Source organism: Tursiops truncatus, chromosome 6 (genome assembly GCF_011762595.2).
Source record: "Tursiops truncatus isolate mTurTru1 chromosome 6, mTurTru1.mat.Y, whole genome shotgun sequence".
Lineage (NCBI taxonomy): Eukaryota > Metazoa > Chordata > Mammalia > Artiodactyla > Delphinidae > Tursiops > Tursiops truncatus.
The window spans coordinates 61,135,345-61,154,046 of NC_047039.1; the positions used below are offsets into that span (position 1 = coordinate 61,135,345).

At 37.6% G+C, this 18,702-nt stretch overlaps 1 protein-coding gene across 6 annotated transcripts in view; it reads left to right on the top strand.

Moving 5' to 3' along the window:
* The window catches only part of GLIS3 (GLIS family zinc finger 3), a 507,224-nt gene that overhangs the window by 161,633 nt on the left and 326,889 nt on the right, over positions 1-18,702 (top strand). For all 6 annotated transcript variants that reach the window (XM_033858126.2, XM_019934153.3, XM_033858125.2 and 3 more), the window contains one exon: positions 15,006-15,213. In XM_033858126.2, coding sequence (XP_033714017.1) covers positions 15,083-15,213 — 131 coding nt within the window. In that variant the 5' untranslated portion in view covers positions 15,006-15,082. The remainder of the gene's footprint in view (positions 1-15,005; positions 15,214-18,702) is intronic.

An 18,702-nucleotide genomic window follows, 5' to 3' on the forward strand; every position in this document is an offset into this window, starting at 1 on the left:
TTCTCTCTGTCATCTGAAAAACTTGCCCACTGACCTCATCCATAGCTTGGTGTTTGATCTCTGTGAGAAATTGATTCACCACTTTTCACAGCCCCAATCTAAGATTCTCTGGGGGATCTGGAAAAGTCTGCCTTACCTTTATGAAGGTTATGGCCATTTAAACCTTGCTTTTGATGGGCTCACTTCATTTTGGGAAGAAAAATTTTGCATTTGTGAAAAATGAGAGACACTTGGCTTTTTCAAGGGAGCTGACAGCTATTGGTTTCTCCAGAGAGGATTACTGGTGAAGACAGTTATGAAGAGAACAAGTAACTCTTTTAAATGAACAGCATGTTCTTGCTTAAATATTTCCCAGAACAATTCTAAAGAAATATAATACAGGTAAGTTTTATGTTCTCATTGTGAATTATGTTTACAAGAAATAAAAATAGGATTAGAATCATAGAGGAGGAAAAGCTTTTTTGTACCGGTGTCTTATATTTTACATGTCATGAATTCTAACCATTTATAAAATTATCTGGTTTCTTGCCCCTACTCACGGTTGATGTTTTTCTTCCTCTTTTTCCATCTAGAGAACTTTGAATTATTTTTATTCGTAAGTGAAAAATGTATTACAGCTTTATTTCCTTTTATTAATAATTCCTTCTTGCCCTTAACTACATCTCTGACTTTTTGGCATGTTAAAGTCCAATGAGCTCATGCTTAATCATGTATAAACAACCATCTAATTATATGGTTTTGAATTTTCATTTGACCAACTAAACAAAATTGACACAGAAAAGAGAAACCTGACAACCTCCCTGTCTTTGGATACCTGGCCTTTCTCTCCCTCACTCTCTATTCTTGCATTTAGTAAAATGCGTGTTAAAACTTATCAAAAAATCAGTTTGCATTTGCCAAGTTTCTGAGGTAAAATTGTTCTTTTCAAGGCTACGTGTCAAAAAACAAGTCAGTTAAGCTGAATTATATGTCTTTTTTACATATTTTTTTCGGACTCCATTCTTTCCTCCTCTAGAGGGAGGTGTTACTAGAATTCCTTGTGCTACTGGTGTCAGATGACAGAGCATCCAGTATTCATGAGGCAAGATTTCTCAATCTTCATCCCCTTACTTTCTCTACTGAAGTACAATAACAAGGATGCCAGTTGCCACATCTTCCCACCCTCCCCCGGACCACTATGACTAACACATTTTTGAAAGAAGATAGTGGGAAAGTCTTTCCAAACAAAGGTGCTTACTGTGTTTAAAGAGGAAGGAAGTTGTCCATTCCCTTTTTTCTCATTGGCTTGGTCCTAGAATTAGAACATGGAGCAAAATCTCTTCTGAAATTTGCAATGGTTTTACCATAGCTAGCTTGCTGTGTTTGAAAGCAGAAGACCAAAGAAAAGATAACTCCCTTTATTATTATTTTTTCTGGATTCTTCACAAGATCAGTACCTAGGAGAGTAGGTTTGGTTATCTAGTACCTAATAGCTATAAGAGAGAAGAAAGGAAAGGGATACCTTTGAAATTTGGTGAAAGTGATTTATTTTCTCACTTTCTTCAGCCTTAAGATCTAACTTGATTTCTCAAAGTACTATGACTCTGAAGCATGCATATCTCTAAGTGCTAAAATTTATGTAATTTTATTAAACTTACTATCTAAGTAGGTTTATTTAGAAGCAAATTATAGACTCCATTTTGAAAATTTAGACTTAGAATGATCACACTAAGGTGATTGCCTAAACAATTTTCTTTATTGAAAATATTTTAGCAATACCTTTATAATTTTTCTGCTCATTGTAAGTAGCTAATATTACCCAGTGATTCACAGGTATTTATGTAATATTTTATTTCAAACTGTAGATTTGTATCAAGGTTCATGTTCCTCTCGTTGTGCAAGAAGATCATAGTGAGACTTCTGCCTTTCCTTGTTATTTTTGTTTTGTTACGGGTGTTTAGAACAAAGAGAAGAACAAATTCTGGCAGACTTTATACTTTGGTTCAGCTGGAGCAGTCAAAAGAGGAGGTATCTAACCACCAAATCAAGGCCTTTACTTAATTGACCTTTGGAGAATTGGGGAGGAATTTTATTTCTCTCCTTCCCATTTACATTTAAAGCCATAGGAATTTTTTATGTTGCTTATGATTTGTTATTAATTCTCTTCTAAGAATTTGTAAATTATTTAGGAAATGTTTTTGATTCAGTTAGCATTCAACTTTTTATTCACATTTATTTTCAGCTTTCATATTCAAATTCAGATAAATAATAATACTCCTTAAAAAAAGTATTACTTTAGGGAGAACATAAGCACCACTTTTTTTTTTAATTGAATGAAAGATTCTGTGAAGTCTATAGTGCTTTACAGTTTTCAAAAGTTGTTACATGATTTCATATAATCCCACAGTAACCTTTTTTCCCCTACCCCTATGTTGCTCCTCCCCGCTTCCCAGTTCCCACTGGTAACCACTAGTTTGTTCTCTATGTCTGTGAGTCTGCTTCTTTTTTGTTTTATTCACTAGTTTGTTGCACTTTTAGATTACACATGTAAGTAATATCATATAATATTTGTCTTTCTCTGTCTGACTTACTTCACTTAGCATAATGCCTTCCAAGTCCATCCATGTTGCTGCAAATGGTAAAATTTCATTCTTTTTTATGGCTGAGTAGTATTCCATTGTGTGTGTGTGTGTGTGTGTGTGTGTGTGTGTGTGTGTGTACCATATCTTCTTTATCCATTCACCTGATGATAGACACTTAGCTTGCTTCCATACCTTGGTAGTTGTAAATAGTGCTGCTGTGAACATTGGGGTGCGTGTATCTTTTCGAATTAGTGTTTTTTGTGGGGTTTTTTTGGATATATACCCAGGGAGTGGAATTGCTGGGTCATATGGTAGTTCTATTTTTAGTTTTTTGGGGGAACCTCCGTACTGTTTTCCACAGTGGCTGCACCAATTTACATTCCCACCAACAGTGTAGGAGGGCTCCCTTTTCTCCATATCCTCGCCAACATTTGTTATTTGTGTTCTTTTTGATGATAGTCATTCTGATAGGTGTGAGGTGATAGCTCATTGTGGTCTTGATTTGCATTTCCCTGATGATTAGTGATGTTGAGGGTCTTTTCATGTACCTGTTGGCCATCTACATTTCCTCTTTGGAAACATGTCTATTCAATTCTTCTGCCCAGTTTTTGATCAGGTTGTTTGTTTTTTTGATGTTGGGTTGTATGAGCTGTTTATATATGTTGAATATTAATCCCTTATCAGTCATATCATTTGCAAATATTTTCTCCCATTCAATATATTGTCTTTTCATTTTGGCGATGGTTTCCTTTGCTGTGCAAAAGCTTTTAAGTTTAATTAGGTCCCATTTGTTTATTTTTGCTTTTGTTACCTTTGCTTTAGGAGATGGACCCAAAAAGAATTATAAGCACTACTTTTAATTTAGATCTTTTTCATACTGGCATCAATCTGTATTATGATTGCTTTTTTGTTTTGATGAGAAAGAATTTGGGTTGGAATTGGTGTTCTTTTTTGTTTGACCTAATTTCATTATTATTAATTCAGTTATTGTTGATATAGTGTCTGAATTAGCACCTGTAGGATATAGAGATAAAACAGTCACAATTACTTTAATGCTAACTCATGCCCCAATTATATTTACAGAAGTGCTTAGATTACTCTAGTTCTCTTGTAAGTTCAAAAATGGCATTAAATAAAAGAAACACGGGGAACTTGCACTATGTAGGCCTTAGTCAGATTGTCTGTGTGTTGAGACTTGTGATGTTAAAAATTTTTTAAATATTTTGGTGGTTGGGGTAATGTTATATAATTTTACACAATGACAAGTTTCAAGTTGCTTGAGCCAAAGGGTAGATATTTCAGCTTTCCAGTCTCTCCAGTTTTAATTGAATCTGTAGTGGATGTGACTTACTCTACCAACTCAGGTATAAATGAAAGCGTTCTTTAAATTATTTCCTTTAATTGAAAACAAATCAGACTCCAGTACCCTGAAATTTAATATCAGTCATTGTCGGTTGGAGTACCTAATACCTTGCCAGAGAGACGAGATCCCAGGGTCTTTGTGCAGAGCAGAATATACCAAGAGCTTTTCTGGTTCTTGGTCCAGGTTGATGCTGAGGTGCCTGCTGACCAAGCCCACATGGCCTCTAGAAGTCTGCTCCTTGTGCATTGCTTGGGCACAGAAAGCTTTGCCAAGAGCTGAAGAGCTGGGAGCCCCTAGACCTAGAGCCTGGCCTTTGGACATTTGCCATTGCAGACATTCTCTTCACCCTCACTGCCTTCTCTGAGAGCTGCCTCACTATCTGGGGGACTGTCAAACTGATGTTCTTCTCAGACTTCGGGCAATCTCCCTTCTCCTGGCTTTCTCTTCATAGGTACTCAGAGCACTTGGGTAATCTCAGTGGATTTAGGCCTCCCCACAGGACTAGAAGAAAGGACGAAATCAAGCAGTGTCTACTTTTAGCCCTTTTATAATAACTACCCTGAGACAAAGGAGCACAAAATACAAATAGTAGCTCAACAAATTTTCTTGCATATACCTGGGCTGCTGAATGGACTTTGGAGCCCAGAGTCAAGAATCTAAAGCCTAGAAGCAAAAGATATCTGGTTGATGAGACAGTTGAACAACCTGTGTGACTTCTGGATGCAGGAAGCCAGGCATTTTCTGGTTCTTAGAAATATGGGTGACTTAATTTTTAGTATAAGAGAATGTAATCTCCATAACTGTCATTTCTTTGGGTCGGATGCTTCTGGGCATCTCATCTGAACTTGCAAGCCTGTGTAGAATATGTAACAGAAAAAAATTATGTATGTATCTCTTTGGACAGTTCTGCAGAATTACTGTTTGGTGGAAAACAAGTTAGTCTAGTAGCTTTTAGTGATGGCTGTGTAAGTTGTGACTTTTAGATACTAAGAAGTTATCTCTGTTATGAAGGATCGAATGGGATTTTCCCTTGGAACCAGCTCTTAGGTCCTAAAAAAAAGTTCCATTGGTTTGCATTGACTGCCTTAGACTACTCTCCATTCGTGTCAAGTCATGTGTATGTGCAGGGAGTAAGGAGAGATGCAGCAAACGAATAATATTTCCAGCTGTTCAGGAACTTAGAGATAAGGACGTATCAACAGTTGTGTTCACCAGGGATCTCTGTCTTTCTTTCTTATATATCACAACTCACACTTAAGAGGGAACTTCTCAATTTTATTTGTGTCCTTGAACTATATTTGCCTTAGAAGTCATATTCTTTATTCATTCACCCAACAAGTATTTGTTGAGCACCTCCTCTCTGACAGGGGTCCCAGTCATTGTTGCATACAATGAGAGGTCTTTCCAGTGGGCAGCTTTGCCATTTCTCTTACAGTCTCTGTTTTTAGTTGACCTAGAGGGGAAAAGCAGCTTAGGGAAAACACAATGTTAATTTATGGAGAAGGGTCTGGAATCTAGTACTTCTTACAGTTCCTTCAACAACCCTCTTATTTGTTTTCTTCATAAGATAATTTGGGGTTACTCTGTCCCTTTTATTCACCTCTGCTCAACCTGGTCCAGGCCTTGTCACTGCATCCTGAGCTCAAAGCAACATCTTCCTACCTTGCTCTGCTTTCTTATGTGCTGAAAATAGTGAAATTGTCTTCTTCATAGTCCCTCATCACGTCACACTCATGCTTAAAAGCCTACTATAGTTCTTTTGGAGGGCCTAGCCTTAGAGGGCCTGTGTAATCTAAGAATGCTTTAATAAGAGCATGAATACCTAAGGCTTATAGAGTACTTACTGTGTGCTGGACACTATTCTAAGTGCTTACATATTTTGACCTATTAGTTCTCCAAACAGCCTTATGAAGGTAGGTACAATGATCATCCCCATTTTCTAGGTGAGGAAACAGAGGCACAGAGAGGTTAAGGAACTTGCCCAAGGTCACAGAGCTGGTAAGTGAAGCCATTTTGGCTCTAGCAACTCCATCCTTTACCACTTCCCCATGCTGCCTCCATATGCCTTCATAGTACATTTCCTCACTTCACTTTGGCAAACCCCCTTTTTGTACCGTCCTCTGCCCTCTGGCCATTAAAAGGCTCAGATCAGGTTTCACCTCCTCCACCAAGCCTCCTCCAGTTTAACAGATCTTTTTCTTGTTTGATCTATCTCTTTGCTCAGCATATGGCAACTCAGTTTAAGATTGGGTGTTTCCTCCTGTCAGAATGGCCATCTTCAAAAAGAACACAAATAACAAGTGTTGGCGAGGATATGGAGAAAAGGGAACCCTCCTACACTGCAAATTGGGGCAGCCACTGTGGAAAACAGTATGGAGTTTCCCCAAAAAACTAAAAATAGAACTACCATATGACCCAGCAATTCCACTCCTGGGTATATATCCAAAAAACCCCCAAAAACACTTATTTGAAAAGATATATGCACCCCAGTGTTCACAGCAGCACTATTTACAACTGCCAAGGTATGGAAGCAACCTAAGTGTCTATCATCAGGTGAATGGATAAAGAAGATATGGTACACACAGACACACACACACAATGGAATATTACTCAGCCATAAAAAATTTTGCCATTTGCAGCAATGTGAATGGACTTGGGGGGCATTATGCTAAATGAAATAAGTGAGACAGAGAAAGACAAATATTGTATGATATCACTTATATGTGGAATATAAAAATACAACAAACTAGTGAATAAAACAAAAAAGAAGCAGGCTCACAGATATAGAGAACAAATTAGTGATTACCAGTGGGAAGAAGGAAGGGGGGGCAATATAGGGATAGGGGAAATAAGGTTGTTATGGGATTATATGAAATTATGTGTGTGAAACTTTTGAAAATTGTAAAACACTATAAATTTTAAAGAATCTTTCATTGAATTAAGAAAGAGATTGGGTGTTTCCTGATCTTTTCATGTGTTGATTAAAACTCTTTCCAACTGGTCGGAAGCTCTTTAGGGGAAAACCCAGTGGCCTAGGACTCCATTAGTACAGCACAGCACCAAGCTCACAGGTGGTGCTTAATAAATGTGACCTGTTCATGGGCTTTGGGAAACTCAGGTAGTTTTCTCCCATTAAGTATGCTTCCTTCCTCCTTTTTTTCCTCATCCTTTCTTATATTTGTGCAAGTCCTATTTTTATAGAGTAAGTATAATTTCACCTTGAATTCATATATTTTCACAGATTAATCCCATGTGTAAGCCTTGATGTAAGCCTACTAAATTAGATGGTAAGCAAGAATTGTTTAACCCATCTATGTATCCACACTCCCTAGAGTATATACTATAGCACAGAGCAGGGGCACAATAAAGGAATACCTGATCAGTGAGACAGAATTACTGAACTATGCCAGTACTGGTATTTCAGTTTTTCAGAGTAATGGTTTGCTTGTTTAACAAATATATCCACTCTCTTCTCATGGGATTGTTAGAAAATTTATCCAGGGAAAAGCAGTAAAATGTGCTTACATTTCCTCTTTGGTTTTCTAGGCTAATTGTTGGTGAACTTTATTTAACACTCTTGCTATACTAAGAGTCTCAATGGAGCAAAGCAGCTTTCAGTTAACTTGGCAAATCATTACAAGAGAGAACAGAAGGGTCAGCATAAGCACTCTGTACTAATTAGTTGATAATTGATGTACAATAGCTGACTGATGGGACTTTAGAATATAAACTTTGGGAATGCTGTTTAATATATCTTTACATCTTTATGAGGTGGTTTGGAGCTATGTGTTCTTAATAACATGTTATCAGGAGTGCCCAGTGGTGGGGAGCAAGACTGAGACTTCATGTCCAGGAATCCAGGGCACTGAGTGGTTCAGAAAGGAATATGATATTTTTTAATCTCTTGGAGTATAAATACGATTCCATTTAATGCAGGGATAAAATAAAAATGAGTAATGCTGGTGATTCCATACTTTGTGGCCAACATTCCTGAATACTGACTAAGGTTAGAAGAGTGTTAGTGTGAAAGTTATATTGTTTCTGGGATAAACTTGGTAGGTTTCCTGAGGGCAGAGTGGTGGGAGATTGCCCAATTCGTGGGAATCTTCATTAATCTGGGTTAGGATTTAATCTATTTATTATCTGGGATCAAGTAATTAATTTTAGATTGGAGTTACAAAAGTAGCCTTTATATGACCTCCTCCTCCTTTTTAAACTTGATCTTCTAAATCTTTATCAACCAATTATATAATCCATAAATTACTCTTAACTTGCTTCCCTAACCGTTGCCTTCTTACGCTGTCATTTACTACCCCATGGGCTTCTCCTCATTGTTTGTCTAGCTTCTGGTCATGTACTCCTCCATCCTTTCTCCCCATCTCCACCAGATTAATCTTGGGTGAACTTGGATTCTAGTGGGATGCACCACTATCTATAGCACAGGGTCCCAGGTGCATGTCAGCAGGCCAGTTACACCAGCATCATCTGGCTTAGTTGGTTTGAAGTGAAGCCTATGAATTTGCATTTTTGGAAAGCTTTCCTGGTGACCCTAATGTGCAGCCAGGTTTGGAGCCATTGGTGAATACATAATGTCCAGTTGTTAAATCAGGCCCACCAGGCTGACTAAACAAGTCCTCTAAGTCTGTCTCCTCCCTTTTTTTGGTCAAGCCCCCTCATGCAGGCAACCCTGACTTCTCTTCATTTCCCTAGCACATACCATGCCTCCTCCCTTCTGTTTCCGTGTCTACACCTTACTATTTCCTTCCCATTCGTGTGCTCGTTTTTCCTTCATGTTTTACCTCTTTGTTTTCTAAAGAGTGTTCTTTAGTATGCGAGTCTTGGTTGAGTCATAGGGGGAAAAAGTACCCTAAACAAATATATTTTGCATATTATTTGCTCCTCTGGGAGATTTATTATCAGCATTTGCAATTTTTAAAGGCTCTGAGAAGACCTGTAGTAAAGAGATATGTTTAACTTTGTTATATTAGAGTTTCCCAAAGCTATTTGACTATGGATCTCTCCATGACCCCACCTTATTTGTTATCACTGAACACCTTTGGACTTCCTGAGGACCTTTGGGAAATGCCTTTGTTCTTCTTCAGTGAATTATCTGGTAAACAGTGATTTCCACCTTTTCTGAACTCCTGTCTCTATGATTCAGTCTCATGCTTTATTCTGTACAGTCTAGTATCATTATCTGATTGTTCCTAGATGAGTGCATCTTATCTCTACGGAGCTGTAAGCTCCATGGAGGCAGGATGCTCTGCTCAGTAGTCCTTACCTCTCATAAGTTTTGTGCAGTTTCGAGCATTTGTAACATACACTGAATTTAAATGCTTTGCCCCTGAAGCCAGCTATTTCATTCTGATTCTCATCTTTTGGTGTTCTTAGTCATCTACCCTTGCCTTAACTGTATTTCAGAGTAACACACTACACAGTCACATATATTCATGAAGTTGTCACTACTGTATTTCAGCAGTAAAACATTACAAATTTGACAAAACACTGTATAGCAAGCCTAGTATGTCTAGTATGCAAGAATATCTTATTTCTAGTTCTAAGGAGGAATATGAATGAAAGCTGGGGAGAGTCTAAGAGTAAGATAAGATGGGAGTGAGGAAAGACCTGAAGTCTGGAGTCCATCGATGGGAGGATAAGTCTACTGTGTGTTGAGTGGAAGGCCTTGGGTCAGGAGGTATCAGCATGCCATCCTTGGTCACTCAGGAAAAGAGGTGCTAGAAATATCAGAAAGGTACCAGAAATGAGTTTATAATGTATTTATTAAGTGCCAGGCCCTAAATATATTACACATATGAGATCATTTAATCCTCAGAACAACTCAATGATGTAAGTACTAGTATTAACCCTATTTTAGAGATCAGAACATTGAGGTACAGAAAGCTTGAGTAATTTGCCCAAGCTCACGTGGCCATTCAGTGGTGGAGCTAGGGTACAAATCCATGCTTTTAGCTATTGTGCTGTGCGCTGTTACCTCTCACTTCTTTTCTTTCTCTGATTTTCTACTTTTCCATCAACCTTCAGTGCCTGGGTGTCCATTGATTTACTATTCCATTCTTGAAGTTCCATCTCAGCAAAACCTTTCCTTGAAATGCATGATCCTGGATTCGAAAACAGTTGCTCTAAAGGGTGTTATTGGGATAATTAGTAATATTTGACTATAAATTGTGTATTATGTACTAGTACTAAATCATTGCTAAATGTCTTGAATTTGATGATTGTGTTATGATTATGTATTTAGGGGTGAAGGGCATAAAATCTATGGCTTATTATTAAATAGTTCAACAAATTAATGATAATTAAAACAATAATCTTATATATACAGAGATGGATAGATGAATAGATAGATCAACAGATGGAATTTATCAATTGATAAATTAGATAAAGAGGATTCATGTACTACTTACAACTATTCTGTAGGTTTGAAATGTTTTAAAGTGAAAGATTGGGAAGAAAACCCTGATCCTTAGAGATGGTAAAGCATATAATAATATATACTAACCCTTTCAATCCTCATAACAACCCTGTATTAGGTACTATTAACTGTCCTGATTTTAGGGACAGGATACTGAGGCACAGAGACTTTTAAGGACCTTGCTCAGTGTTGCACAGCCAGTGGGTGGGTGAGACAGAACTCAAATCCTGATATGCGTTATTTCTGTTTCCAAAATACTCTGCATATGTGTTAGGTTGAACTATATAGAAACTGCTGTTATTTGATCATGTTTGACCTGTAAAGAAAGACATTTCATATGACCCAACCTAGGAGCAGGGATCTCTTTTATATAATGGTTGCTTTGGTATTCCTCTTCATGGGCAGACTGTGGGCTCTGTGGGGGGGTGGGACTCTGTCTATCTTGCTCACCATTGTCTCCAAGGACTGCCCAGCTCATGGTTGGCATTTGATTAGTGTCAGTTGATGAACAATACAATAAAAAAAAAGTTGATTACTTCTCCCTACCCCCCTGCCATATATATATATATATATATATATATATATATATATATATATGCTATTTCTGTTCCCCCAATATCTCTGTCATTTTTAGAGGAACCAGTGGATAAACATAAATCATTCTGAAAGTTGCAGCCTCAGCAGGGGTAATTGCAACATAGTCAACTATTTGACTTCAAGAGAACTCTTTCAACTAATGAAGATGTTAATTAAAAACATGCCCCTGCTAAGATGACCTCTCAGTTCAGGAAATGCAAAACGTTTGCGCTCCCCACCAGCATGCAGTGATTTTGGCTAGAATGTACGTAGTACTCAGAATGCCATCCACTCAAATCCTTATTTGAGCAGTAAACACATTTTTAAGAAACACTGTACAGTCTCTAAAAATAAGCAGTATTTCAAAATGAAAACCAGCATACAAGTAGTTGGCACATCTGGTAGTCAGAAAAGTTGTACAGTTTGTTTTCAGGGAATGACAAGCCAAGGAATGTTCAAACTTGGCCAGCTGAAAACTTTTCTTCTATCTGTGATGACACCTGGTTTTAAAAAAGTTGGCTCCAGGCTCAAAGCAGAAAGAAATGGGTAGAGAATTAAATAGTATCATTTACTTGTATCTTGTTTTGTGCAAGGAATTATAAAGAACTGTTTTCTTCTTACTTCAAGAAAGAGAATGTAGCAAAAAAAAAAAAAAAAGTGATGACAGGCATGAACAATAATAACAACAACTACAACAAAAATTGCAGCTAACATCTATCAAGTACCTACTATGCCCTAGGCAACATGTGAAGTCCTTTACATGTGTAATTAATACTAGATGCACAATAACACCTTATAAAGTGGTGTTATTTTTATTCCCATTTTACAGATGAGAACACATAGAGATAAACACAAATGTTTAAGTAATTTGCCCAAGTCACACGACCAACCTGGGTTGGGGGTTCCCAAGCAGGCTGTCTCCAGAGCCCATACTACAATGCACTACACAATTCTGAGCAGTCTGGAGGTGTTCATTCTGTCTGGCATTATGAAAAAAAATTGGAGTTAGATGGTTGCATTAAGCACAGTGGTTCTTGGTCAGACTGTTATTTGCCTCCCTGTGTGAGAGTGATGATGCCATTTTACAGAACATTCTTACAGCTGCTCCACAAACATAACGTGTTCCCAAGAAATTTACTGTATAGCTTCGTGCTAAACGTATGTGATAGTCAGAAGCTGTCACTCCTCTATGGTTAGATGAGGCTCAAGCTGACCAGTGAATTTGGGAGTAGAAGGTGTTATAGTGAAAATGATGGAGACACTGGGGAGGGGAAGATTAATGTTTCTTTATTACAGACGGAGAAAATACTGTGAATGTGAGGATCTAGGGTATAGGGTTACAAGGGCAGCCTTGACCAGTGTAAAATTCTAGTCCAGGGAGATAGATTTATAGTTACTACTCCCGCAGCTTCATCTTCCATTCAGACCTAGTTAGCCACACTGTGGAGAAACATCAAAGGATTGACTTAGTTTGAGTCTGTTTTTGAAAAATGGCACTGTTTTAGACAAGAAGACCAGGAGGGCTTCAGTGGAAATAATGTGTATTTAATATCATGTATAACTATCTTTTATTTTCATTCTTAGCTTCATTGACAGACTTTATTGTGTACTGTATAGGCCCTGGGCTAGGTGCTGAGGAAGCAGCGATATCTCAGACAAGAGCTTTGTCTTTAAAAAGCAATAAAGTATAAACGGATGACAGGCATGTAAACATTTCCGTTCCCTGAAGGTGCTGAGGCAAATGTGTTATGAAAGACTGTGGGGGAACGAAAAGAAGAATTGGTCAGATTTGCCCAGTTGGCAGTGGGGGAGAGGACGTCACAGAGAAGATGACCTTTGAATCAAGATCTTGAAGACAGAGGTGCTCCTAGGTAGACAAGTTAGAGTAAGGCTGTGCCAAGCAGAGAGAAAAGCAGGAACAAGAAAAGGGCTAAAATAATTTTTTCAGCAATCTTATTGGTATTTATTTATGCTAAGGTGTGCATTATTTTCACATCGATTATCTCTGAAATATTAACACCATGTACTAGTTTATTGTTCTTACTGGTATATAAAATAATGGTATGACATAATATATGGCATCTAAGATTTGATGAAATAATGTATTAATATGCTTTGACACCAAGTAGTATTTGTTGGGTGTGCTGTTCCAGCTGCTAATATGTCTTTGTTTTAGAGGTAGATATTAATACCATTTTATGGTGAAGGAAACAGGCATGAAATGAATGAGTTCTTTAGATGAATATGTGACACTGAATTTGACAGAATACCTGCCATCTAATGTTGCTTTTGTAGCAGTGGCTGGTAGGGATAGAATTCAAGTGTCTTATATACTGGGCTAGGGTATGAACCATTACACTGCCTTTATCCAAGGTAAAAAGGGGGTTTGAAAAGCAAATCACATGTAGCTTGTTGGAATTTATAAAGATATTAAGTCTATGATCATTGCACAAAAATGTACCCACTACTCTTAGTGTCAAGATGAAGCCCTGATGGTACAGTGTTATATGAGTTATGAAAACAGAGAGACTATCATCAATAACTGATCTTTCAAGGCACAAGAAGATGCATCAGATAGAAGCTGCAGGGAGAGGGGAAGGTTCCGGTTTGTGTATCTGAAAAAAAAAAATCAGACAGAAATTTCTTTTGGACCTTTCTTGGATCTTGGAAAGTATCCAAGGAGGAAACTAAGCATCCAGCACCTAAACTTAAGGACACAGGTGCCATGAAAATACACTCTTGTAGACTCCGTTTCTGCTCTGTCAGTAAATCCCTGTGTGATTTACTGACGCAAGTCAGTTACCACTTGGATTTTAGTTTCCCAGAGGGCTGGACTAGAGAAGGCTTCCTGCTAGCTAAAGATGCTGTGACTCTCCTAGCACTTTGGAGATGTGGTTTCATTGATGAGAGCATTGGTGATTACTCTAAGGTCTTGTTTATCCTTAGTTGTGGGCTCTTGGAAGAGAATGTTACAAAAGATGAAGAAGTCATTTTTTTGGCTATTAACCTAATTTTTGAGAAGACAAAATAAAAAATTATACTCCTTAGGGCTAAGGAAAGTTACCGTGATGCTTTTCTACTACTTTGATCCCAGATATATCAACGAGCAAGATGGGGAATTTGGTGAGAAAATTTTAGAGCCAATTTGCCAGAAAAACCTGAGATCATATTTATTTTGATTTATTTGAAATGGGAACTGAGACTGGACCAGGTAGTTTGCAAAAACTGTTTGAAAAAGTATATCCATGCAAAAAGAATGTCTAGAATGGTTCAACCACTATTATTATTTTTTATAAATGAGTCATGGCAGTGTTTACCTTTCTCCTCTTTGCTCTTCACGTTTCTGTAATGGCACAGATTCTTGAGGGTTTCTTTTTTTTCCTTTCCCTTCTGGGATATGTACCAAATTTTACTACGTTCGAAGATTGTTACTAATGAAATGAAAAATTTATGTCAAATTTGGTTAACATGCTACTTTTAGAATGAATGTTTTGTTTAGGGTTCTCTCATCTTGATTTTTTAAAAAATTGGGTGTATGTCCAATGAAAATATATTAGGATGAAGAGGAAAAATAAAGATTGGAGAGACACAGCCAGTCTATATCCTTTTAAAGAGGCATTTTGGAAGACCAGACTTGGAATGAAATGAACCAGTTAAACAAGTTTTTTTCAGGAGTGTCAACTTTCCTTGCTGGGTCATTCAAGATATTAGCTATTCTAGAAAAAAACATGGTTTGATACAAGTAATCCCATCTACTTACCACCTTAACCCTTTAGGTAAAGAGATGATAAAATATGATTCTTAATATAACTGGACACTTCTATATAGAAGAAGCCAAATGTAAGCATATTTTGTATGAGTGGTGATTATAGAAGGGTTTCTATTGTAGCATTATGGATTTTTCATCGGAATTAGAGAAAGCTTTTTTCTATCACTAATACTGAAAAAAAAAAAAAAAGGTGATCCAAGGACTGTCTCTAAAGATGAGTCCTGATATAAGTGTGCACATATGTGTATTTACTGATTTCTGATATAAGGGACATGAAAGCTAACCTGATTCGTTTGTTTTTAGGGGCTCTTGGCTTTGGGCCTCAGTGCAAGTCCATTGGAAAAGGCAGCTGCAACAATCTAGTGGTCACCAGCAGTCCCATGATGGTTCAGCGACTGGGACCCATTTCACCACCAGCAAGCCAGGTCTCTACAGCATGCAACCAGATCAGTCCTAGCTTACAGAGGGCAATGAATGCAGCCAACCTGAATATACCTCCTTCAGATACCAGGTCTCAAGTTACTTTTTTTTTCCCCCTTCTTACGGTATAATCACACCCATGACTGTTTTTCCTTTCCTTACTGAATGCATGCCCACACAACACACACACACACACACACACACACACACACACACACACACACACACTCAAGCAGCTCTTTTATTTTGAGCTTTGTAGGGGAATGTGTATAAAAACTGTGTGTGCCATAATATCATCTTAATTGGGAAGAATGGTTTAACACCTGCTGGCTTACAGTGTGAGTGAAATTAAGGCCCACTTTGAGATTTTGGGGCCTCTGTGACTAAATACCAGTGTGTTAATCTGTTGATTCCTGGTGAAGCAGGTCATATCATGGCCTAGAAAGATAAAGATGTTCCATGCACATCCATCTTAGCTGCTCATTTTTCAGTGTATGAGTTGCAGCATCCTAAGGCTGCTTTACAGTTGTTTTGTCTGTCCAGCCATACATTCACCCATCTAACCAAGTATCTTAAATATTTATGGTCCTGCATAATATAATAGTTGAAGTTTAGGGAGATAGTTGAAAAAGTAAAGATAGAAATCATGAACTTCAAGACTTTATGATGCGTCTAGGAAGACATACTTTCGTGTGTGAGTTACATAACATTTCAACACAATGTCTGATTAGGTGCTGGAATAAGTAGGTCCAATAAATGCTATACATCTATCTCCATGGGAGATAATTGAATAGGGAAATTACCTTCTCAAACAAATTTTTATATCTCTTAAGGTTGATATTACAGGGGACATAAAACCAAAATACTGTGCAAAGTATAAGGTCTATTTCTATGTTTGAAATGAATTATTTCATCTTCTGTAAGTAGTCTTCTTGGAGAAATACAATCCAAAGTTTTTTGCCTTAGTTCCAGATCTGTTGTAACTGTGATTTTGCAAAGGAATTGGACCTCTCTTCTGTGGACCTCTGTTCCTCTTCTTGGGGGACTGGAATCTGCTGAGATGCCTTGTAGTTCTGGGTTCTGTTTCTTCCTCTTCTTCCTCCCCTTCCTTTATCTTTTCCTCTTATCCCCCTTTCCCCTTCTTGTGTCTCTGCACTGTCCTCCTAGCTGCTATTCGAGACTCTGAAATCACAGTTCCTGGATCATTTTTTATGCCAATTTTTTCATGAGATGGAAACTTGTTTTTCACCTGAGATTTTTTTTGTGATGGGAAGCTGCTCCTGTCATTTTCCTATTGATGATTATGCCTTGAGGGACTCTTCATACTTGCTGAGTATTGCATGTAAAATTAACTGTACTCGTGGGGTAGATGTCATTGGGAAGCCTTCAGCTTCCTGTCTGTGGCAAGTCCAGCCCATGCCTTGAAGGCAGAGAGTCATAATTAATGGAGAAACTGAAGGTAGGCAGGGCACAGGCTGCTCCAGCCATGCATGTATCTAGTGCAGTCCCTTTCATGGGTCGGGCAGGGAAGGGTCATTATCTCAGTGTTTTCTGGCATATTTGATTCCTTAGCATAAATTTTTATCCTTAAAAGATAACATCTTAGAGATGCACTGATATATATGTTTTGATTATGTATTCTGTGAGTCCTTCTATGGAAATAATTTTGTGCAGGATGAGCAAAGAAACAGGAGTTGGGAACTGGCTTGGTGAAATATCGAATTTACTTTTAGCAATTTGGAAAGGTCACATTTATTTGTGATACTTAAATTGGTTTGTGTGTTCCATAAGAGGAGAGATAGGACAGGAGGCAACAGTTCAACTTGAAGGCATTTTGCTATCTAGAGATGAAGAGAAGATGGAGAGAGAATCAGCTTTGTGTATTGGGGGAATGCCCGGGGGGGAGGGATGGGGGGGTGGGGAGCTGGATGAGGACATAACTGTTCAGTCTGAGTGATGGCCACCCTATAAAAAGCTGTAAAATTTATTGTTTTTTCCTGATTATCTATGTAATTCTTACTCATTGTAGAAAATGTGGAAAATATGGACAAGCACAAGACAGTATATGATAGTCATCCCGAATCCTACCACTCACAGGCAACCATGGGTGGAATTTTGACATATATCCTTCTAGCTGTAGGCAAACATATACATCATAAGCATAGGTTTCCCTTTCCATCAAATTGATCTATAATGATCTACATAGTATTATATTTACTTTTTTTGTTAATATAAACACTTTCCTTTGTAATAATCTTTTGTGGTAAAAATATATTTAGCATCATATAATGACTTCTTCCTGCCCAAGATTCCATTTTATTAAAAAGTATATAAATAAAACTATAATTTTTATCAGTATCTTATTAATGGGCATTTGTTTCCCTTTATTTCATTATTATAAGTAATACTTCATTGGATCAATTCTGTAACTCTTGTTGCCCATCTCTTTTTCATGACATATATGCATATATATGTACACATATATATGTAGTCATTCTTTTAAGCATCATTTTGAGGAATTCCTTGTCATATATACGTTAGTATTTCTTTTGAGCTTGGCATTGAACCAAGCAGTTCAGCTTCGTTATTACACCTCTTACGGCCCCGTGAGAGTTACTGAGCTCTTGCTTCACCAGCTACCCTAACCTATTTCACTGTTGGTTTCTGAGTTTTTCATATTGCTTTTATTTTGTTTGAGTTATCTTTCTTTCACATATAGCTTCGAATTAACCAGTCACCAGAAATAATATGCTTAGGATTAGATGAACATATGGAAATGGAGATTTCTCTAAGTATGGTGATAGAACCACAGCTCTTTGTCACTTTCTTTCCCATAGGCTTGGTGTGGGTAGCAGCAGGGATTATAGGCAAGAGTTCTTTGCAATCTTTCACAGTCATTCAGCATATTGTTTCAGAAGGAGAACAGAAAATGTGTGCTCCAGTTGTAGCTCGTGTGACTTTAAGCCTCGTACACCAGGTCTTTTAATCAAGCAGAGCAGCATGGACCACATGTGGGGTATGTTGTGGGGAAAACAGTGGAGGATGTATGTGATCCAGCTAGGTGACTGCCTATCAAATGCTGCTCTATTTGTACTTCTTTAAGGAGTTTTGGTCCTTTTTCTGGTGTCACTGGGAGGAATTTCACAGAACCTTGGTTTTATTCTCTGTAAAACAGAGGTTATTTAAGCAATCCAATTTACTTACTTCACAGGCTGTATTAAATGAAATAATACAAAGGGAAAATACTTCATAAATTAAAAATGATGGTTATCATTATACTGATTGATTACTCACCTTAATCAATATTTTTTTGGAAAACTTAAACACTCTGGTGGGTACTGGCGGAGATAAAAATGACCCCTTTTTTTGGAGGACTTTGAATTTTATTGAGGAAGATAACACCCACAGATGCTTGAAGTTAGCTATGTTTAAGGCTCAGTACAGACAGTATATAATTTTTCTGGAAAGAGGACTTTTACTGAGAGCTACTATCTTTGGGGCAGGTTTCATGGATTAGAACTTTGAAATATTAAAAGATCTGGGGTAATTGCTTAGAAGGGAGGTAGGCTGCTAGGCAAAG